General features: G+C 35.5%; 1 protein-coding gene across 1 annotated transcript; it reads right to left on the bottom strand.

The window, feature by feature from the left end:
• Window positions 1–297: 297 nt before the first annotated feature.
• On the bottom strand, window positions 298–24,458 carry LOC110733076 (vacuolar protein sorting-associated protein 52 A-like). The gene is made up of 19 exons (XM_021913096.1): window positions 24,206–24,458; window positions 23,617–23,674; window positions 22,147–22,242; window positions 21,007–21,108; window positions 20,669–20,752; window positions 20,308–20,388; window positions 7,011–7,154; window positions 6,572–6,663; window positions 6,106–6,187; window positions 5,438–5,620; window positions 4,384–4,499; window positions 4,232–4,290; window positions 2,668–2,768; window positions 2,525–2,575; window positions 2,163–2,342; window positions 1,907–2,041; window positions 1,752–1,826; window positions 1,539–1,596; window positions 298–951 (listed from the first exon to the last, which is right to left on the bottom strand). Exons 1-19 carry the CDS (start codon window positions 24,274–24,276, stop codon window positions 647–649), a joined length of 2,073 nt encoding a protein of 690 aa, XP_021768788.1. The 5' UTR covers window positions 24,277–24,458; the 3' UTR covers window positions 298–646.
• Window positions 24,459–24,628: the final 170 nt, after the last annotated feature.

Raw genomic sequence — 24,628 nt, 5'->3', positions numbered from 1 at the left:
TTGCGCCACTCTATGTTTTGACCAACACCATAACTCTAAACTAGTACTATGCGTCTATGCCTGTATTAATGTGACCTTTCATTTATGCTAGTTCATACAGCTCAAAGAATTATGTTGCTCAAAACTTTGTAAACTTTGTTGCTCAATCATCATAACATAAATTCACAATTTGCTTTACAATTGTTAGTATGGTCTAATAAATTCAAATGGTAATAAGTTGTTTAGTTCAAGTAAATGGGACAAGCAAACGGAGATGACAGATTTTTCAAAATAGGTTAAAGTCAACCTTCCGAAAAATTAAGAAGATATTGTATCAGTGATATTAATTTCAAGCCAATTATCCAAATTTTTACATCCAAAAATGTTGAACAAATCAAAGACACAAAATTGGGGATAGACCATAATACACAAAACAGTTCGGAAACATGTATTTTGTGATTTTGTCCGCTTTCCTCCATAACAATCCAGGCGTTTGAAGGTTTCATAACAGCAGCTGAATGATAAGGAACACTTCTTCAACAGCCCTCACTAAAGATGAGGTTTGAGGAAAAAACTCGATTTTTTTTTATAATAATCAACTCTTAAGTATCAACATTTCTCGAAACTTGCTATCTCTTATGTCAAGGTAAAAACGATTAAAGCAAACCTAGAAAGTCCTTGAGAATTTCCTAATCTCATGAATAATTAATTGAATAGAGACGAGATCCTTGTTCAGTGCAGACCCTCCCTGCACCTTCTTTACACACTCGGACAGCCGTGTGTAGTAAAGCAGCAACTGGGTTAGCGAAGTTCTCAAGATTTCCATGCCGCACAAGAAATTGCTGAAGGATGTTATCACATCTTTGTGCATCAGCTCAATTGCATCTTTCCATCTGCTAGCAAAGTCCTTCACGAGTGGCTCAACTTCACTCACTGATATGACCTTCTCAGAAGTCGAACTTTGATCCTCGGCTAATTGATGATTACCAAACCAGCATTCAAAATTATGAATTAGTATCCATGAAAAAATGGAGATCAAAGCAAAGGATATATTACACAAAATCAACAGTACAAATCTATAATTTCCATTTTTTAAAATAAGTTGCTTTGAGAAGAGACTACATTTTACCTAACATTGCACTCATATCATATCAAGACTCAGAGTTAGTACGCGGTAGATCAAAAATATTTTCAGGTACTCCTTCCATCCCATATAACTCTTGTTAGGTGTTTTAAAGCTATTAAGAAACTGGTAGGGGTCTAGGCCAAAAACTGTTAAATGTAATATTATATTTGAAATTGGATTGATAGTAAAATTCATCTCATCTTTGGGTAAATTATTAAATTAAAGTAGATGGCAGGTGAATAGTTTTGAGGCACCCCAAATTAGTATAAAGGCATATAATTATACAGACAGAGAGAGTTAAAGTGATTTGATTATTATTATTTTTTTTTTTTTTTGTAGGATATTAGAATGCTTAAGCAATAGCATTCATAACTTGTAAGGTGTTTGATATACTGGAGGAAGAAAATATGCATCTGCATGTCAGAGTACTCACATGCCCTTGTCTTCACAAACTTAATAAGATCACTGAAGTGCTCCAGCAGTAGTTCTTCCTGAATAAACAAAGTAACAATCGATGTTTACACAGCCACATAAAACCACAGAGTTTAAATCATTAACAAAATCAAATACAGAAATTGAAGAGCCAGCATGGAAATGCTTAACATCAGAACACCACCTCATAGAAAACTTTATGCTGGTCACTTACCACATATATAGTTGTTTGGCTCTTCAGGACCTCCTCAAAATGCATCTGAATCTTACCACCATCAGGACCAGCTTCCTGAATTTGAAAAAAAATAAATATGAAATGAGGCTCTTAGTTGAAGCAGGTTGTCCATTAACCAACATAACCACTTCTACCTTTAAGACTGCAATCGTCATATCATAGTTATTTATAAGAAACACACTTTGCAGTTTTGATTTAAGAAACTGCGTAGACAGCTTCATAATCAAATCATCAACTGCCATTCTAAGTCTTTCCAAGTTCATCTCCAGCTGAAAAGAAACAGAAATCAATGAAGTCAAGTAATTATATGCACAGATTACAGGAGTGATAATTCTTGGAGCATGAGGATATATGAATTAGCAGACCATGAGGATATATGAATTAGCAGACCTGGCCATCTCCATAGTCAACGTTGAGATGAATGAGGGAGGCAGTAAACTCAGCATAACGCCTCATAACATAGTGAGGACGAACATCATCTTCCCACAATGTTTTCACATTTGCATTACGTAGACTGTTGATGTGCATGTCAAAAACCATCTTAAAACGGGGCCATAGTGCGATGTTCACCTGGTCACATAAAAGGTAACAGGAAACCATTATGTTGCAGTTGTATATGAAACCATGAAGGTTTGAAGGTACAAGTTGCACAAAAGTATTGTAAAGAAATTAAAAGGAAATCAATCATCCAGTTAAAGGAGCAGCCTTTTTATTCAATTCATGGCAATAAAAGTTACTTAAAAGAAACACACCTTATCCAAGTATGAGTCCAAGCAAGGGATCCGTCTTCTTGACATAATAAGCTGAAATAAAGACAGAGTCTCAATTGATATGACATAAGACACATGTTAGCAAGAAAATAGTAAATAAATAATTAAATATAACAGAAAAATACCTGGTGCTGATGGGTAAGGCGAATCATGAGCATTAGCCCAATAGCGTCAAAAGAATTTGACAAAATTGTGTTGAAGTGCTCATCGATTACTGCAAATGGACCTGCCAAAAAGGAGCAATAAAATCATCACAGTGCTGGTATAAACTTGGGTTATTGATTTAGTTAGATCAATTATCTTAAGATGGAATTAAGAACAATCAAGAAGTCCATATTTGGCATGGTACAGGGGGATAGTGGCTTTGATTTTTGGACCATTTTCATTGAATCAGGGCATGGGAATCAAGCTTTAGAGCATCATTATGGAAGTTCCAGAAGTTCCAAATGTTGAATAACTCTTTGCCTTTATGTCATTTTAACTTTCATCTCCAATGGAATTACATGATATGGTAAGGATAGAAATGCCATTTTGATATTCAACCCTTTAGAGCGAGGTAGAGCTTGACCGTGAGCCTTGCAGCTCCCACCAGGTTTTCCAATGAGGCAATGACCAACAAAGCCATATCATTGATTTGGTCTTGCACGTGCTAGTGCCTTATGTGTACAACATAATACGCTTCGGTAATTTGTATTAGATTTGGTTATCATTTAATTTAAGCATTAAGATAACAAAATAAGGTTGGTACTTAAGGGTTTCTTTAAGGTTTTGCTCCCCCCTACAAAAAAAGTTCCGGCCCTCCATGCAATGAACACACATTGCTAATTGATGATTGAAAACCTTTTTGTTCCTTGACAACTATCGCTTGCCTTATGACAATAAGGAATGTTTTATTGGTAATTCAACCTTAAGTTTTTGCAACTCATATCAATATCTTTGGTTCATATTGCTACTACATACTTGTCAGCCCCTGAAGAGCCACTAGGCCTAATACCTTGTATAAAGAGTATCACATTAGTGAAACTGTGAAAAGGATTTTCAATTTTCCTAGTTTTTACTCTATATTTCAGTCAAATAATCATACAACATTTTCCCATAGCAGAACTCCAAAATTCTCCCCAAGACACAACTTCTACCCCATTCAAGATACAACAACTTGATTAATTAATTGCTTGACAAAATAAAAAAAATTCAGCCTCAAGGCCAATAACATATATGGATGAGATTATGTTTTCTCTTGAAACTTATCATTATGCGAATGATGTAGAATGTCATATATCTACCAACTAATCCCATTCTAATCGTGATACACAAGACTTCAAGCACAGGGTGCAAGATGCCAAGTTAAGAGGCATCCTGGACCATGGTCTTGCACTAAAACAGTACCCTGATAGAAATAAGAAAAAACACCATGCATTGACTCTAGCTAAATAGATTCTAAATCTCTTCAAAAACACCAGCCACTTGAGAAGGCACAGCAAACTAGCTGATACAGCATTTCACACTCCTAGAATAAGACAATCACTATATTATATTATAAGTTGAGATTTCTCACACAAGGTGACTTGCATATCATCCTCATGCATCTGGTTGACTTCCCCCCTCCCCCTTTCCCTTTCATTAGTCATTACAAGATAACACATTACTGACTTGAATTCTTTAGATAAAACGAATAGCCTGAATGATTACCTGCAAATATTTCAGTAAATAAGGACTCTTCTCCAAAAAATTCATCGCAGAAAAGATACCTGGAAGGTAGCAGATTTGATCAAGTTGCAAACAAAGAATTCAAAGTAGAACTAATAGTCATTGAAGATGCAAAATGGCATTCTAGTGCATACTCAGAACTGGCAGTGTCCATCAGCAACTTATGCAGGCTCCGGAAAAGAACTTCATAAGGATATTTCTGAGAGCTCGCTTCTGCTATATGAGGAATCAATGCAGGTTGATCAATTTCCTGAAGGCGACATGCAGTTTACAAATATGAAGGTCAACAGCAAGCAAACATCACATTTCAGCAGGGATATAAAAATAGCATTAAATGATGAATCATCACAAAAAGCCAAAAGAAAATGAGCTTTATACATTAAAATCCAGACACAAGGACAGCCAGAGGAGTGGACAAATGCAATAACAAGAAATTCCTTGCTAAACCACAATGAACAAGGAGCTAATCTACGGGCTAGCCCTCTCCTGAAAAGATTATGCTGTGAGCTTTTAGTCATACTATTATGTGTTCCATTAATTCATTGAATTTAAAAATTAAAGGCAAAGAACAATAACAAGAGCAAAATACGAGTAGAAAGTTCCATTGTAGTAACATGCAGGGAAGGATAATATACACTGTATAACTCTGACACCAGAGTAGCAAATGCAACTGCCGCCTATTTAACAGTTTCCCTGCTTATTTTATTGTAAAAAATTCTATGTATAAATTCGACAGTTGTTTTTTTCCCAAAAGATTTACCAAACACATAAGAAACTCTTAGCAAGATATGTGCCTCACAATTTATTGGGATGAAAAAAGAAACTTATCAGGCATAAAATCATCTTTATAACGCCAGAAACCCTTAAATATGAGCTTTTTGCAAATTTTAGTCAAGAATGAAATAGAGTGATTAACTTGAGTGATAACAATTACTTTAAAATATCTAGGAATTTGTACTTCTTCCATAAACTGCTACAAGTATGACAAAACAAGTAGTGGGGATCTAATTCATCTAAACTTACAACAAGTGATCAGGATTATCCAGGTTGCAAAGTTAGATGTAGTACAGTAAAAAAAAAAAAAAAAAAAAAAAAAAAAAAACATGCACGAGACAGCAGCAGAAAGTCCAAACACCAACCACCTGACGAGGATTAACCATGAATAGTCTTTATAGGGAAAAAAAATACCTTTAAAATGTTTATTCTATCCCCCAGAGAAAAAACAGAAGAACGGTTCTTCAAAGGTTCTCTTCTGGTTGAGAAAAGACTGGTGCCTCTGGCTTCAACACCAATTAAATCATTTGACGTTGCTATATCAAGTTGCAGTTTCTCCAAGGCTTGTATATAAGCACGGAAATGTGCACTCAAAACCTGTAACATTGGCCGAATTTTTATTACTGTCAAATTTAGCATAAATGACAAACAAATACAGGAGAGCATTGTTCTGCATCAACACTTAGCTCATTAGAGAGGAAAAAAAATAATGATCTACCCAATCAAACTCTTCTGAGAGGCCCACGCAAAAGCTTCATTCTTTTCTATTCCTTCACTACCCCCCCCCCCCTCTCTCCCCCTCCACTCACCCAGCAGGCCAGCACCCAAAAAATGCCATATCTGTTCTCCAAACAGAGCTTGACAAAATCATCAGCTCTAACTATGATTAAGGTTAAGGTTATATCTTAAATGTAGACCGCATAACAATTCTATCTATGAAGGATACAATTACAATTCTAGAACATGAAATTATTTCATTTCTGGGTAAAAAACATGAGATTAATGGCTTGTTTATAGTCACATATTTCCAACTTTTGAGGGCTCAAATAGATAAATGATACGTATTATTTGTCAGTATTCACCTTATTCATTGTGTCAAGGTAAGCTGCACGGGCTTCTGTATACACTTCTTTGCCATGTTCTTTAAGAAATGAAATAACATACCTGCATATTAACAGTCAAATATCAATTATTCTGCATGGACTTTACATAAATCCCAACAAGATTCTTTTAAGTAACCTGTAGGATTAAAAGTACTTCTCAAGGGCCTACAAATGATGAAAAATAGTCACAATATACAGTTAAAGATTTTAGAATTGTCATTCAAGACAGTAAAGAAGTCAAGAACATTAAGTGAATGTCAATCCCATTTGTGCCACAGATCTTAAGCATACAAAATGCAGTGTAGTGCACCATGAAGAAATTAAACAGATTAAACTTATAAGTTTTAACAATGAAATTTATTCCACTAAAAGGTGTAGAAATTTATGAGCTCTGAAATTTATCAGATATATATGTAATTTTGGCAGGCCCCACTTACAGACTTACTTATATTTCAAAAGGACGCTTTGTTGAAGGATCTGTATGTTTGTTTTTGGTTTTCTCAACGCATAAAGCTTCTGAACAATGAAATCAAAAACCTACAAAGTCACAAACACATTCAGTCACTCACAAATGCAGTGATGAGCTTCAAAAAATTTAACATGTACACTATATAGCTAAAATGTGAAGAAGTGCAGTTAATGCTAACAGTTTCACTGTGAGCAAAATAAATCCAATAGAAGATTTTGCAAGTCCTTGTACCACAAAAGGTCACCATATACAAATTTGACAGTAAGAACATTTCAGCAGATTGATGTGCCATTTAAGATATCAAAACATGACATAAGATCGTGGAATAACAAGATGCAACAGAAGCTTCATAAACTTGAAGTGAAATAGGAGGAATGCATATTACGTTAATGCTAGAGGTCAATTAAAAAGAAACCTTGGAAACTGCCTTCTGCCGAAGTCTTTCCAACTCAGGTTGAACATCTTTTAAAGCCATTGATGTCTTCACCGTTGATTCTGTAGTCACAAACTTCAACTTCTTACTGAGTATCTCTAATGTTCTCATGTACTCCTCATTCACCTGGACAAAATAAAATATAAGCTCTACTGCAACCATGAAGCACCCAAAGCACCAGAAGTTGCATGTACAAAGTTATCCATAAAGCAAGTGAGAAGCTGTTGGAATAAGACTTTTTGAAACCCCATTTACACACACACAGCGCCTAATTTGTCAGTATCACAAAGGAAAAATAGTTTTTTTGTAATACGCATTAAACTGGCAGATTGATGGTGTATCTGTTTAGAGTCTTAGGACATGCACAAAATAGAAATAACAAACAATAAGGCCTGATGTTACTTTAGATATATGTCATCTACAAAATTAGGCTAGAGATTAATCCATATTAACTTCAGAAGGCATGCAATCTCTTAGTCAAAAACAAACTCCAGAGTCCAAAGTAGAAATATATCAAGATAAATCAAAATTTTATGTGATTTGTATGCTCTTCCCTACCATTAAAGAAAAAGTTGAAATTAAAAAAAATAAAATAAATAAATAAATAAATAATAATCTGTTGGATGACTCCGGTCCACCAAAAGATTCTTTATATTATCTCCTTACGATTAGAGTGGTCAAAAGTTTACCCGACCCGAAATACAAAGTCAAACCCGATTATAAACCGACTCATCTGAACCCGAAAAAATGGTGACCAAAACCCGACCTGAAACCAACCCTAGACCCGAGTTGACACGAGTATGTGAGACCCGTACCCAAACATGAACTGACCTGGAGATGACCCGACCTGAATGTAACCCGTAAATTATTGACCTGAACTGAACCCGACTTGAACCGAAATTGACCCAAACCCGTTTTAACCCCTCAAAACCCGAATTTAACCCGACTTGTTACTAACCTGATCTGAATTCAACACAACCCATTCCTAACCCGACCCGAACCTGTTACAAACCCGACCCGAAATCAACCCGACTTGTTATTGACCTGACCCAAATTCAACTCGACTTGTTATTGGCCTGACCCGAATTTTACCAGACCTATTATCATCCTCAAATTTAAGAGTTAAATATAATATATATTTGTTTCCTAGTATATTTCCATATATATTATAATCAAAGAAAATAATTAGCTTGATAAAAATGATAATTATCTATTTATAGTTAGTTGAACCCGAATATGACCTAACTTGAAAATGACCCGACTGATACAACCTACAAATTATTGACTTGAACATAACCCGACTTGATTCCGAGAATGACCTGACTTGGAAATGACCTAACCTGATTATAACCCACAAATTATTAACTGGAACCGAACCCGACTTGAACCCGAAAATGAACCGACTTGAAAATGACCCGACTTGATTATAACCCGCAAATTATAGACTTGAACCGAACCTGACTCAAACCCGAAAATGAAACCCGCAAATTATTGACTTGAACCAAACCCGACTCGAACCCAAGAATTACCCTTGCCTGTTTTAACTCGTGAAAACCCGAATTAAACCCGTCCTAGTGTTCACCCGACCCGAATATAACCCAATCTGTTATTAACCCGACCTAAACCCGACCCAAACACGATAAGAAGTATGACCCGACGTGTCCCAACTCAAGCATGACCTGACACACATAGGTTATGGAATTAATCTGAATTGATCCGACCCGAGTTGACCAAACCCACTCTTACCGACCCAAACACGACCCGTTTAGCCGAATTGACAACTCTACCCGAAACCTCCAAAAATTCTCAAAAAGCGTGGATATTAGCCTTCAATTTTGGAATTTTTTTACTTTTTTTCACCCGAAAATAAAAATTGCCGAAATGTTTATCATGGTCCCAAATACCCTCCAGGAGTCCAATTGGGTGGGTGGAACCATCCAATTTGCCTTTAAACGACCGATTCACCGGTTTACAACTTACACCGATTTCATTAATTCAAGCCTACCACGAACATTTATGACAACAAATAATGATCATATATTGTTGAAGCATAATGGTTTTGATGATGAGGAACTTGAACTAAAAGCAAACTCAACTAATAAAGATTCTCTAGTGTGTGATTAGTCAAGGTGCAGAATTCTTCGTGATTGAAGAACCATCTGAATCTAAGAAGACATGAAGAAGATCTTTATTGAAGAAGTTAAACAAATCAGAGGAAGAGTTCTCTAATAAGAACTAAGTTCCCTAACAGGAACTTGTAGACTAGCAGTTAAGTTCTTTGGTGGAACTTGATATGCTTGGAGCCCAAGTAATTCATCTACTCAGAGTGCAGAGCAGCAATAATAGTTAAGGTTTTATTCTTAGAAATTATTGTTAATATGGTAAGTAGGTTAGTGCACGAAATTTATTAGAAACGTGATAAGTTTGCTTGGTAAATAAAATAAATATGGAAAATAATAAAAGATAGATTTTAGGAAAAGATTCTCTAAAAAGATTATTTTTCTCTAAACTCGATTTATTAAGAAAGATAAGTCTTCTTAATAAATATCTTTTATACTTATTTTCGGAAAAGATTTTATTCCACTTGATTTGCTAAAACCGTGTTTAAAAGACAAGTCAAGTTAACATATTTATCTTTTTAGAAAACCTACCTTCTATACAAGTGTTACTTGTATAAATAATAGAGAGCAAAATGATTTAGGTTTTTTGTGAGTTTATGCGTGGAGAAATCACAGTGCTTTAACTGAGTAAGTTTACCATGCTTTTAACTTATCATATTAGTTTCGGATTTCGTGCATTGCTTACCTATCATAATAGGCGTCTTATATTTGTATTTGTTGGGTTATTTGGGTGATATTTATAGTTTGTGTTACATACAGTTTTGTGTAAGCTTCTTGGTGAGGCTGTGAGTTTTGTACTAGGGTGGTACGAGTGTTGTGTACTTTGGGAGTACGTGTAGTACTTTGGTGGTACGAGTGAATCTAAGTGTGGTGCTTAGATTGGGTAGGATAAGGTCCTATCAAGTAGCAAGTCCACTGAAGAACTTGTGAAATAAAGGTCTGTGTCTAATAGGTTGTAACTTGGTGTTTGCCCTATTATAGTGAAGTGTTTTGTGTTTGAAATCCCTAAGGTAGGATCGAGTTTTTACTTCCAGTTGGGCCCTGGAAGGTTTCCTCGTAAAATATGTGTGTTTGCTTAAGTTCCTTTACGCATTGTTTATTTATCCGCAAAAAGTAGTCATTAAGAACTCTATACAATTCACCCCCCCTCTTGTATTATTCGTCTCAACTAACATATATAGATCCAAACGACATTATATGACCCCAGGATATATTCCCTAGAATATCAAGACTTTTCAACACCGGACCCAGAAAATTCCAAATATTCTCAAAAAGTGTGGATATAGCCTTCAATATTTGAATTTTTAGACTTTCTTTCGCTCGGAAATAAAAATTGCCGAAATGTTTATCATGGTCTCTAATACCCTCCGAGAGTTCAATTGGGTGGGTTGAACCATCCAATTTGCATTTAAACGACCAATTTACCGATTTACAAATTGCGTCGATTTCATTATCTCAAGCCTACCACAAACATTTATGACAACATATAATGATCATATATATTTCCAAACGGTATTATATGACCCCGATATTAATCCCCTTAAATCTCATTTCTTTTCGACATCAGGTCCCAAAACATCCAAAATTTCTCAAAAAACGTGGATATTAGACTTACATTTTAGAATTTTTTTACTTTTCTTCGCCTGCAAATAAAAATTGTCGAAATGTTTACCATGATCCCAACTACACCCCCGGGAGTCCTATTGGGTAGGTGGAACCATCCTATTTGCCTTTAAACAGCCAATTTACCGCTTTACAACTTGCACCGATTAAAATAATTCAAGCCTACTACGAACATTTATAATAATATATAATGATCATATATGGTTCCAAATGACATAGTATGACCCCGAGACGTATCCCCTTAAATCTTACAACTTTTCGACACCGGGCCTCGAAACATCCCAAATTTCTCAAAAAACGTGGATTTTAATTTTGGAATTTTTTGACTTTTTTTCCCGGAAATAAAAATTACCGAAATGTTTACCATAGTCCCTAATACCCTATGCAACCCAATTGGTTGGATGGAACCATCCAATTTGCCTTAACAGCCACTAATTTACAACTTGCACCGATTTCATTAATTCAAACCTACCACGAACATTTATGACAACATATAAAGATCATATATGGTTCCAAACGACATTATATGACTCCAAGATGTATCCCCTAAAATCTCAAGCCTTTTAGACACCGGACCCCGAAACCTCCAAAATTTCTTAAAAAAACGTGGATATTAGCCTTCAATTTTGGAAGTTTTTGACTTTTTTCGCCCATAAAAAAAATTGTCGAAATGTTTAACATGGTCCCTAATACCCTCTGGGAGTTCGATTGGGTAGGTGGAACCATCTAATTTGCCTTAACACGGCCAATTTACCGATTTACAACTTGGACTGATTTCATTAATTCAAGCCTACCACGAACATTTATGACAACATATAATAATCATATATGGTTCCAAATGGCATTATATAACCCCGAGACGTATCTCTTAAAATCTAAGCCTTTTCGATATATGGCCCCGAAACCTCCAAATTTCTCAAAAAACGTGGAAGCCTTCAATTTTGACATTTTTTTACTTTTTCGACCATAAATTAAAATTGTCGAAATGTTTAGCATTTTCCCTAATACCCTCCGAGTATCCAATTGGGTGGGTGGAATCATCCAATTTATCTTTAAACGGCCAACTTACCGGTTTATAACTTGCACCGATTTCATTAACACAAGCCCACCATGAAAATTTAAGACAACATATAATGATCATTTATGGTTCCAAACGGCATTATATGACCCCGAGATGTATCTACTAAAATCTCATTTATTTTCGACACCAGCCACGAAACCTTCGAAATTTCTCAAAAAGCATAGATATTAGCCTTCTATTTTAGAATTTTTTTCATTTTTTTCGCCCGTAAATAAAAAATGCTGAAATGTTTACTATGGTCCCTAATACCCGCCGGGGGTCCAATTGGGTAGGTGAAACCCATCCAATTTGCCTTAAAACGACCAATTTACCAGTTTACAACTTGCACCAATTTCATTAACTTAAGCCTACCACGAACATTTATAACAACAAATAATTATCATATATGGTTCAAAACGGCATTATATGACCTCGATATATGTATCCTAAAATTTTAAAACTTTTCGACACCGGGCCCCGAAACTTAAAAAATTTCTCAAATGGTGGATTATAGCCTTCAATTTTGGAATTTTTTGACTTTTTTTCCCGAAAATAAAAATTGCCCAAATGTTTACCATAATCCTTAATACCCTCTGGGAGTCCAATGGTTAGATGGGACCATCGAATTTGCCTTTAAACGGCCAATTTATTGATTTACAACTTGCACCGATTTCATTAATTCAACCCTACCACGAACATTTATGACAACATTGTATGACTCCAAGATGTATCCCCTAAAATCTCAAGTCTTTTCGACACCGGACCCCAAAACCTCCAAAATTTCTGAAAAAGTGTGGATATTAGCCTTCAATTTTGGAATTTTTTGACTTTTTTTTCGACCAGAAAAAAAAATTGTCGAAATGTTTAACATGGTCTCTAATACCCTCTCGGAGTCCAATTGGGTAGGTGGAAGCATCCAATTTGCCTTAAAACGGCCAATTTACCGATTTACAACTTGCACCGATTTCATTAATTCAAGCTTACCACAAACATTCATGACAACATATAATGATAATATATGGTTCCAAACGGCATTATATGACCCCGAAATGTATCTCCTAAAATCTCAAGCCTTTTCGACACATGGCCCCGAAACCTTCAAAATTTCTCAAAAAGCGTGGATATTAGCCTTCAATTTTGGAATTTTTTGACTTTTTTTCGCCCGTAAATAAAAATTGTCGAAATGTTTACCATGTTCCCTTATACCCTCCGATAGTCCAATGAATAGGAGGAATCATCCAATTTTCCTTTAAACGGCCAACTTAACGTTTTACAACATGCACCGATTTCATTAACTCAAGCCTACCACGAAAATTTAAGACAACATATAATGATCATTTATGGTTCCAAACGGCATTATATGACCCCAGAATATATCTCATAAAATCTAATTTCTTTTCGACATCGGGCCCTGAAACCTTCGAAATTTCTAAAAAAGCATGGTTATTAAGCCTTAAATTTTGAAATTTTTTAACTTTTTTCGCACGGAAATATAAATTGCCAAAATTTTTACCATGGTCCCTAATACTTTCCGGGAGTCCAATTGGGTGAGTGGAATCATCCAATTTGCCTTTAAACGACCAATTTACCGGTTTACAACTTGCACCGATTTCATTAATTCAAGCCTACCACGGACATTTATGACAACATATAATGATCATATACGGTTCCAAACGGCATTATATGACCCCGAGATGTATCCCCTAATTCTTAAAGCTTTTCGACACCGATCCCTGAAACCTCCAAAATTACTCAAAAAGCGTGGATATTAGCCTTCAATTTTGGTATTTTTTGACTTATTTTTGCTCGAAAATAAAAAATTTCCGAAATGTTTAGCATGATCCCAAATACCCTTCGGGCGTCCAATTGGGTAGGTGGAACTATCCAATATGCAATTAAACTGCCAATTTACCGATTTACAACTTGCACCGATTTCATTAATTCAAGTCTACCACGAACATTTATGACAAAATATAATGATCATATATGGTTCCAAACGACATTATATGACCGAGATATATTCCCTAAAATTTCAATACTTTTCAACTCCGGACCCCGAAACCTCCAAAATTCGCAAAATGCGTGGATAATAGACTTCAATTTTGGAATTTTTTGACTTTTATTTGCCCGAAAATAAAAATTGTTGTAATGTTTACAATGGTTCCAAATACCCTTTGGGAGTACACCTAGCTCGGTGCAACCATCCAATTTGCCTTTAAACAACCTATATACCGGTTTACAACTTGGACCGATTTCATAAACTCAAGCTTACCACGTAGATTTATGACAACAAATAATGATCTAATATGATTCCAAACAACATTATATGACCCCGAAATACATTCCCTAAAATTTTAAGACTTTTCGACACCGGGTCCAAAAACCTCCAAAATTTCTCAAAAAACGTGGATATTGGACTTCAATTTGGGAATTTTATAACATTTTTTGGCCCGGAAATTAAACTTGCTGAAATGTTTACCATGGTCACTAATACGCTCCAGGAGTCCAATTGGGTGTGTGGAACCATCCAATTTGCCTTCAAACGGTCAATTACTGATTTAAAACTTGTACCGATTTCATTGACTCAAGCCTACCACGAACATTTATGACAACATATAATGATCATATATGATTTCAAACGGCACTATATGACCCCCCAGATGTATTTCCTAAAATCTCAAGGTTTTTCAACACCGTACCAAACCTCAATAATTTCTCAAAAAGTGGGATATAAGCCTTTAATTTTGGAATTTTTTTGACTTTTTTTCCGCCGGAAATAAAAATTGCCAAAATTTTTACCACGGTCCCTAATACCCTTCGATAGTCCAATTGGGTGGGTGTATCCATCTAATTTGCCTTTAAAGGACCAATTTATGGGTTTACAACTTGCACCGATTTCATTAAATCAAGCCTACCACGAACATTTATGACAACATATAATGATCATAAATAGTTCCAAACGGCATTATACAACCCCGAGATGTATACCCTCAAATTTCAAGGTTTTTCGACACCAGGCCTCGAAACCTCAAAAATTTCTCAAAAAGCGTGGATCTTAGATTTCACTTTTGGAATTTTTTTACTACCTCCGTTACATATTAGTTGCAACTTTTGCCAAAACTGGTTGCTACACATTAGTTGCAACTTTCCATTTTTTTCCTTTTTTAGTAAATTTTTTTCAATGAAAGTACAAAAATACCCTTACTAAATATTTTGTAAACACAATTAGTTACCCAAATCAGATTTCAATAAATTTTTAATCTAACTTATTTAACATGATCATATCACCCAACTAAATCAACAATCATAAAAAATCATTCAACTTTCATCTTCATCTCCCACGAAAATAATCAGACCACCATTGCATCTTTACTGTCACCGTCGCTGCGTCTTTCCATCACCATCTACAACATCGTTGATGGTCATCATCACCGTCAAGTCGGCGTCGCCTCCTCCGTTGTTCTTCCCTCTCTTTCTCTCTTCTTTTTTTGAAAAAACAATTGTTTAGATATGTTGATTTGCGGGGTGGGTGGGCTAATTCGGGGTGGTTCGAGGCAGTTTCTGAGTGGATTAGGTTGAGTTAGGGTGGTTTTGGTATGGTTCGGGGTGAGTGGGGGTAGTTTTGGGGCAATTCAAGGTGAGTGTGGGTGGTTTTGGTGGTGAGTGACGAACTGACGATGGTTGTTCAGGGGTGGTTTTGGCGGAGAGGGTACGGTTTCGAGGGGGTTTGAGTTGAGAGGGGGTAGTTTTAAATTTGTTTAGGCTGGGAGACGGTTGCTTTGTGGTTGTTCGGGTGGAGAGGGAGTGGTTTTACTGTTGTTAAAGTGTGGTTCGGGTAGAGATGTGGTGATTTCAAGGTGGTTCAGGTTGAAATGGGGTGGTGTTTAGGTTGAACTTGGTGGTTTCAGGGTAATGTATGGTTGGTGCACCCTGCGCATGGTGCACCCGAAAAGAACATAAGGTATATTTAAAAGAACATGGGCAAAAAAAAAACATTATATATATTTATAAAGAACATGAGCATAATATGTTCTTTAACTTTGATGATTATGTTCTTTGAGTTTGAACTATATGTTCTTTATATTATACAATATGTTCTTTATATTATACAATATATTCTTTAATGTATGTACATTAAAAAAAAAATCAATCACTCGAGTAACCAGAAAAAAGAACATGTTCTTTAATGTATTATCATGTTCTTTTTGTAAAGACTTTATGTTTTTTGGGTAGAGGTGATCAAAGTTAGAACGGCCCGACCCGATTTTGGACGGGTTTTGGGCAGAATTTTTTCGCCCCCAAAATCGGGTCGGACCCGGCCCTTAAATTTAATTTATTGGGCGGGTTTGGGAATGCGTTTTATGCATTTTAGTTGATTTTTTTTACTCGACCCGAAAAGCCCGCATGGCCGGACAATTTTGGGCACAAAAACTTTGCCCCAAAATTTGGCCCGACCCGAGAAGTGAGCTGATTTTTTAACCTTGGCCCAGCCCACCCAATGATCACCTACATCTTTGTCAAACACGAACATGTTCTTTTTTGTCAAATATAATGTTCTTTTTCAAACACGTTCAACACCTAAATAACCATGAAAAATAACATGTTCTTTTTGTAAAGACTTTATGTTCTTTGTAATGTCATGTTCTTGTCAAACACAAACATGTTCTTTTGTCAAACATAGGTATGTTCTTTTTCTAACACTAGCATGTTCTTTTTTTTCCCATGTTCTTTAAAATATGTCTAATGTTCTTTCCGGGTGCACTATACTATTTTCAGTTTCAGGGTGGCTGCTACAATGGTGGATTGGTGGGCTTGGTGGGGGTTATTAATTGATTAGTTACATTCACTTTCTCTCTCTTACCTTTAATTTACTACCCTTTAATTCATTAATCAACCATTATAAAATTTTGTCTTAAAATCCGTGTCGAGCTCAAAGTTGCAACTAATTCGAAACGGAGGTAGTACTTTTTTTCACTCAAAAGTAAAAATTGCCGAAATGTTTATCATGGTCCCTAACACCCATCGTGAGTCCAATTGGGTGGGTGGAACCATCCAGTGTGCCTTTAAACGGCTTATTTACCGGTTTATAACTTGCACCGATTTCATTAACTCAAGCTTATCACGAACATTTATGAAAACAAATAATGATCATATATGGTTCTAAACGGCATTAAATGACCCCGAGATGTTTCGCGTAGAATTTTAAGATTTTTCGACACCGGGCCCTAAATCCTCCAAAAATTTTCAAAAAACGTGGATATTAGCCTTTGTTTATGAAATTTTTGACTTTTTTTTCGCCCAAAAATAAAAATTGCCGAAATGTTTACCATGGTCCCTAATACCCTCCGTGAGTCCAGTTGAGTTGGTGGAAACATCCAATTTGCCTTTAAACGGCCAATTTAATTACCGGTTTACAACTTGCACGGATTTTATTAACTCAAGCCTACTACAAACATTTATGACAATATATAATGATCATATATGGTTGCATACAGCATTATATGTCCCCGAGATGTATCCCCTAAAATATTAATACTTTTCTACACCCGGCCTAAAACCTCCAAAATTTCTCAAAAAGCGTGGATATTAGCCTTCAATTTTAAAATTTTTTGATTTATTTTTCGCCCGAAAATAAAAATTGCCGAAATGTTTACCATGGTCCCTAATACCCTCCGGTAGTCTAATTGGGTGGATGGAACTATCCAATTTGCCTTTAAACGACCAATTTATTGGTTTACAACTTGCACCGTTATAATAACATATAATGATCATATATGGTTCCAATCGACATTATTTGACCCCGGAATGTATCCCCTTAAATCTCAAAACTTTTCGACACCGGGTCTTGAAACATCCCAAATTTCCCAAAAAGCGTGGATTTTAATTTTGGAATTTTTTTACTTTTATTCGCTCAAAAATAAAAATTGTCGAAATGTATACCATGATCTCTAATACAATCCGTGAGTCCAATTGGGTGGGTGGAACCATCCTATTTGCCTTTAAACATCCAATTTACCGGTTTACAACTTGCACCGATTAAATTAATTCAAGCCTACTACGAACATTTATAATAACATATAATAATCATATATGGTTCCAAACAATATTATATGACCCCGAGATGTTGCCCCTAAAATTTCAAGACTTTTCGACACCGGCCCCGAAACCTCCAAAATTTCTCAAAAAGCGTGGATAAGTCTTCAAATTTAGAATTTTTTTAATATTTTTTGCCCGGAAATAAAAGTTGTCGAAATGTTTACCATGATCCCTAATACCCTCCGTGAGTCCAAATGGGTTGGTGGAACCATCCAATTTGCCTTTAAACGGCCAATTTATTTACCGGTTTACAACTTGCACGGAATACATTAACTCAAGCCTAGTACGAACATTTGTGACAACATATAATGATCATATATGGTTCCATACGGCATTATATGACCCCGAGGTTTATACCCTAAAATATTAATAATTTTTTACATCGGGCCCCAAAACCTCCAAAATTTCTCAAAGAGCGTGGATATTAGCCTTTAATTTTGAAATTTTTTGATTTTTTTTTCGCCTGGAAATAAAAATTGCCGAAATATTTACCATGGTCCCTAATACCCTCCGGTAGTCCAATTGGGTGGGTGGAACTATCCAATTTCCCTTTAAACGACCAACTTACCAGTTTACAACTTGCACCGATTTCATTAATAAAGCCTACCACGAACATTTATGACAACATATAATGATCATATATGGTTCCAAACGGCATTATTAGACCTCGAGATGTATCCCATAGAATATCAAGACTTTTCGACACCGGCCCTGAAACCTCCAAAATTTCTCAAAACGACCTTTAATTTTGGAATTTTTGACTTTTTTTCGCCCGAAAATAAAAATTGCCGAAATGTTTACTACGGTCCCTAATACCATCCGGGAGTCCAATTGGGTGTGTGGAACCATTCAATTTGCTTTTAAACAGCCAACTTACCGGTTTACAACTTGCACTAATTTACCGGATTACAACGGCCAATTTAATTCACTTGCACTGAACTGACTTGAACCGAAATTGACCCAAACCCATTTTAACCCATCAAATCTCGAATTTAACCCAACTTGTAACTAACCTGACCTGAATTCAACCCGACCCGTTCCAAATCCGACCCAAATTTAACCCAACCTGTTACAAACCCGACCCGAAATCAATCCGACTTGTTATTGACCTGACTCAAATTCAACCCGACTTGTTATTGATCCGACTTGAATTTTATCATACCTATTACTTACCCAACCAAAAAATTCAACCTCATCTAATACTAACCCGACTCGAAATTAACACGACTTGATATTAACTCGATCTAAATTCAACCCAAATTGTTCTTAACCCAATTTCAAATCACCTTAAATGCAATTTAGACCACCTTATTATTGTTGATCAAAGCATTTTGTCTTTGGGAGACGAAGTCGGTCCACGCCAGCAAAAGAAAGGAGCATCATCCTCAAATTTAAGAGTTAAATATAATATATATTTGTTGTATGGTCAAAAGAGATAATTATCTTCCTAAATTATAGACTATAGTTTCCTAGTATATTGTCATATATATTATAGTCAAAGGAAATAATTAACTTGATAAAAATGATAATTATCTATTTATACTTAGTTGAACCCGAATATGACCTGACGTGATTGTAACCTGTAAATTGTTGACTTCAACATATCCCGACTTGAATCCGAGAATGATGCAACTTGGAAATGACCCAACCTGATTATAACCCGCAAATTATTGACTTGATTTGAACCCAACTTGAACCCGAGAATGACCCGACTTGAAAATGACCTGATTATAATCCGCAAATTATAAACTTGAACCGAACCTGACTCAAACCCGTGAATGACCCGACCTGATTCTAACCCGCAAATTATTGACTTGACTCGAACCTGAGAATTACCCTAAACCGATGTAACCCGTGAAAACCCAAATTAAACCCGACCTATTGTTCACCCAACCCGAATGTAACCCGACCTGTTATTAACCCGACCTAAACCTGACCCAAACCCGATAAGAAGTATGACCCGACATAACCCGACTCAAGCATGACGCAACCCAAACCCAACCCGCATAAGTTATGGAATTAATCTGACCCGACCCGAGTTGACCCGACACACTCTTACCCGACCCAAACCCGACCCGTTTACCCGAATTGACAGCTCTACTTATGATCAATCTTTTCTACATCAAAAGAGAATACAAAATTTTGCAAAAATATATAATGCAAGATAGAAGCGAAAGGAAAAAGAGGATCTAAGAGGATGACCACAGGAGATAGACTCTGGAGGCAGCCAAACCCCTATCCTTTAGGGAATGAGCCTTTGATTTTGTTGTTTCAAAACTCTTTTAAAATATCAAAGTATGCAAAGATTATCACTGCTCTTTCTCTAAAGTCAATGACATAAAAATAAAAAATAAATCCCACAAGTAGTAGCAGTATGTACCTCACCATCGACGATAATGTCAACCATCCTTGGTGGGACGATGATATCTTCAACAAATTTGGCCAATTTTGATTCTGCCATCTATTAAATGCAAAACAAACATTTAATATTTGTTGTTGAGTTGAATAACAATAGACTGAGAAACAAAACAATAAGTTGAATAAAGATCACAAAAGCTACATTATAAGATAGAATCAAGAAAGGAAGAAAAAAGATAAGATCAATGCACAAAACAATTGTGATTTGACATGAGCAAGTACTTGGGGTACAGAGTAATAAATGTATATACCAATTTCAGGATAATTTACAGTTAAAGTTTAACTTTTGAAAGATGAACTCGTAAATGATTAAACTGTTATACCTTACGGTTCTTCAGCTTCAAGCCCATGTCCATTGACTTCTCTTGGAGAACTTTTATGTCTGAACTTATGGAACCAATCTCAGCCTACTCATATCAACAACATTTTGTTAATTTATTAAAAAAAATAATAAAGAAATAAAAATAAATAAAAAAAATAATAAAACAAAAAAAAAATAAAAAACTGAAGGTTACAAAAGTATGGGCAAACCACAAACATTACAAATCACCACAAACTGTCACTTACACAAGATACCAAATTAAAACATATTCTACTGACCTCTCCAAAAATTCACTTATGGTTCGTAAACAATAGCTTCATAAAAGAAGTTCTTCCATACCTGAAATCCGCTTAGAAGGGACTCCATCTGTGACAAGATGGTGTCACAGTCACGAATTTGATCATGAAGTGACACAAGATTATCACTTTCTTTAATATAATCCTGCATGGTTAAGAAGCAAAAAAATCTTGTAACCTTCAACAATTAAACAGACTTCAAGTATTTGAGGAAAAGAGCTTGTGATAGAAAATTAAATTAAGGCCCTGTTTGGTAATTAGCTGGTAGCTAATTGATATAGCTGGTTATATTATTAATTGGCTTGACTAGCTGGTTGTAAATTACTGGTTATGTAAAAGTATTTGGTAAGTAGTTGTTAATATTAGCTGTTTAACTATTTAAGTGTATGTAATAGCTAAAAAGTTAAATATCCAATAAGCTAATTTTAAAAAGCTCTTTTTTGAGCTTTTTCAACATGAGCTTTTTCAACAAGAGCTTTTAAGCTTACCAAATCAGGCCTAAATTAACAAGCACAGCGAGAAAGCTATTTAACCATTTAATCAATGTATAATTTCTCAAATATGACTGACAGGGGTAGAATAAAGGAAGGTGTTTGTCACAAGGATAAGCCACAATTCCATGGACCCGTATCACCCATTTTTACGTAAGCCACTCTAAGAAACTTCAGTAAACTTGAAGGCCATAATATACAGTTCAAAGCAGAAAAACTGCAAACACAAGAAGGTGAGTTCCACTATGCAGTCTCTTTCCAAGGTGTAACACCCATCATCAGGAGCATTTTTTTAGTCATAGAGCAAAACCATCAAGAACCACCAGATTAAACCAGGAGCCAAACTCTACACTTCAGCAATCCCAACACTACATTCTCTATGAAGAAACATAACAAAAGATGATACATCCAACAACTCAGCGATCGAATCTGCTGGTAACTTTTGAAAAGCAGAGAAAATCAGACATCTTCAATTGGACTTTGAAACATGCAAAGATTGCAAACCCATCTTTCTTGTTAACTTTAGCCTTTACTCCAACATCATAAATATTGTTACAAAGCCTTTAGGATGATTACACCCAACCCATACAAATAATAACAAATAAACTGTAAATTATTTACCACTTACAGTGAAAAAGAGGAATGATTGAAACAAAAAGGTTGCTTGAATATACAATCAAAACAATACAAACCTGTATAGAATCCAATTCACCTTCACGTAAGTTCTTCTCAACAGTCTTTGTATAGTCACGTAGTTTAATACCTTTTGACAGGATGTTAGCCACAACCTGCGTGGAATAATAAATTTACACTTATTTTAACAGACAAGGATTAAACTAAACCAGGCTAAGAATAAATATAGCCACACAAATCAAGAGCTGAAAAGAGAAGAGATCAGCACATTGACTCATAAGGCCTGTTTGCTTTGAAAATGCCAGGATATAATTATCAACAAAACGCAAGCTGGTTATTCATTCTTCCAAATGTAGGATATGATCAAGATGGTTTTTAGAACAAAAATTTTAGGTAAAAAAGAAAATTGAAGGAAACAGTGCTTTGAAAATTTTATGGCATCAAACCATATGCCAGAAACAAAACTGTTCAGCAATAATATTCTTTACATTCTAACCACAGGGAGAGAGTCCAGAATTGCAACTTGCAACTAATAGTCCCAAATCAGCTTGCTTAGACGGGGATAGACTTAATAACTCCTAATATCTATAACGTGATTTTCTTTTTCCTATTTGATGGATCAACACACACAAAGCCACCGATCACATGATTCACATCACGATTACACCCACAGAAAATATTTTAGGCAATTCAGATCCAAGCTCATCACATATTCCTTAAAGTAACAAGTTAAGAAATTCTACAACAATGACTTTAGATGATAACATGTGCCCTTGATAGTTCACTATATTTCATCAATGTTACAGGTGTCTAAAACAGCATCAAAATCTACAGACAACTTAAGTTTTCCAGCTCATTAGTGTAAGACATTCAACCTCCTTGAAAAAAACCCCACCCATCAACAGATAGTAGAGTAAATCTTCAATAACTTCAAGCAATTTTAAGAAACGCCTAGCTAGTAGCTACACAGATACATCATCATCCACACTCCCAAAACTAAGCCAGGACAACTACCAAAACACGAAATACAAGACACAACTGAGAACCTTACATTTCCCTCTACACATAATAGTATAACACACCTAGCAAGGTTGAAAAATGCTTTACAACTACACAAAAACATCATTCACATTCTTCCAAAAGTAAGCTCTGACAACTACCGAAACTGAAGAGTCCACCTTTTACATATACACCAGCATTCAAGCAATATAACACATAAACAAGATTCGTCTATTAAGACATATTGACTGGTAACTGGCTTCGGTGTAGTGTAGAAAAACTTACTCACTATGCGTTATGAAATCCTAGCTCAATCCATTCCCTATTAAATCGATTTATGTGTGATAACATTGATAATCAACTCATGCCAGAAACTACAATTGGAAAGCAGAGAAAATCATAAACTGTAATCAAAAAACTAAAACTAGTTCCCTACTTCACATTGATCTTGTTTCTCAGAAAAGCAAACATGGTAAACTTGCTAAACTGTCAACTCAGAATTAAAATTCCTAAATATAGAGTGCCCTTACATCATCATGTATACATTCTTCCAGCTCTTGTTGTAGCCCTTCAAGTGACACATCATCACTGGAAAATAAGAATAAATTTTGTGTCATATACTACTAGCAAAACACACAACATTTACATACAATGTGTTACAAATTGCAGTCATCATTCATAGCCAGGAAGCTAACAAAAAAGGATCATGTCAACTATAGTACAACAAAGCTTTAGTCCCAAAAAGATTTCGGGTCGACTAACATGAATCGTCATAAGGAACCATATGCGGTTGTTTATCTTGTACACACAAGAACATGATGTGCATTATGCTTCCTATGTTCTTCCTTACAGAAACACATCATGCTCTCGGGTGTATGATGTAATTTGTGCATTCGGGTGTATACAGACACTATACAAGTTAACTTATTGGGTGATCAACAAGACAGAATCAAAATCTAACCACACCCCAGATCCAAAAACTAGATTGATAAATGATAATCACAAAAGATATCTAATTTCATGTTTCAATCACATTACCCATTTCCTAAAATCGATCAAGGTTACAAATTTTTATAGCATAATAGCACAATTTGATGAATTTATAAGAGAGAATGTTACCTGGCGCCTTCATCCTCCATGGATAAATCTCCCACAAAAGCCCCTAAATCAAGGACCTCCATTTGGGACATTACTTGAAAATCCAAGTGGGATTCAGTTGATATGCCCCAATTCGATTTCTGGGTAAAGTTTGAATTTGATCGGAACCCCTTTTCAGATTGAATTGGGTTAAAAGATGGGAATTGGAAGTGAATTGAAAGTTGGGAGTAGGACTGTAGGAAGGAGATGATTCGTGACGCTTTTTTTTTTTACACAGTAACAAGATTTATATACTCCATAACCTTATTAGAAAGCCACATAATGTGCAATTTACGCCTTAATGATATATGGGGCGTGTTTGACACTAGCTTTTAGTGGTTTGACTTAAACCACTATTTACAACCATTATAAAATATGCAAAAGAATTTACTGTAGCTGGTGAAT

The sequence above is a fragment of the Chenopodium quinoa genome, unplaced genomic scaffold (assembly GCF_001683475.1).
Source record: "Chenopodium quinoa cultivar QQ74 unplaced genomic scaffold, ASM168347v1, whole genome shotgun sequence".
Taxonomy (NCBI): domain Eukaryota; kingdom Viridiplantae; phylum Streptophyta; class Magnoliopsida; order Caryophyllales; family Amaranthaceae; genus Chenopodium; species Chenopodium quinoa.
The sequence above is the reverse complement of the archived record's forward strand: the minus strand, read 5'-3'. Positions and strand labels throughout refer to the sequence as shown.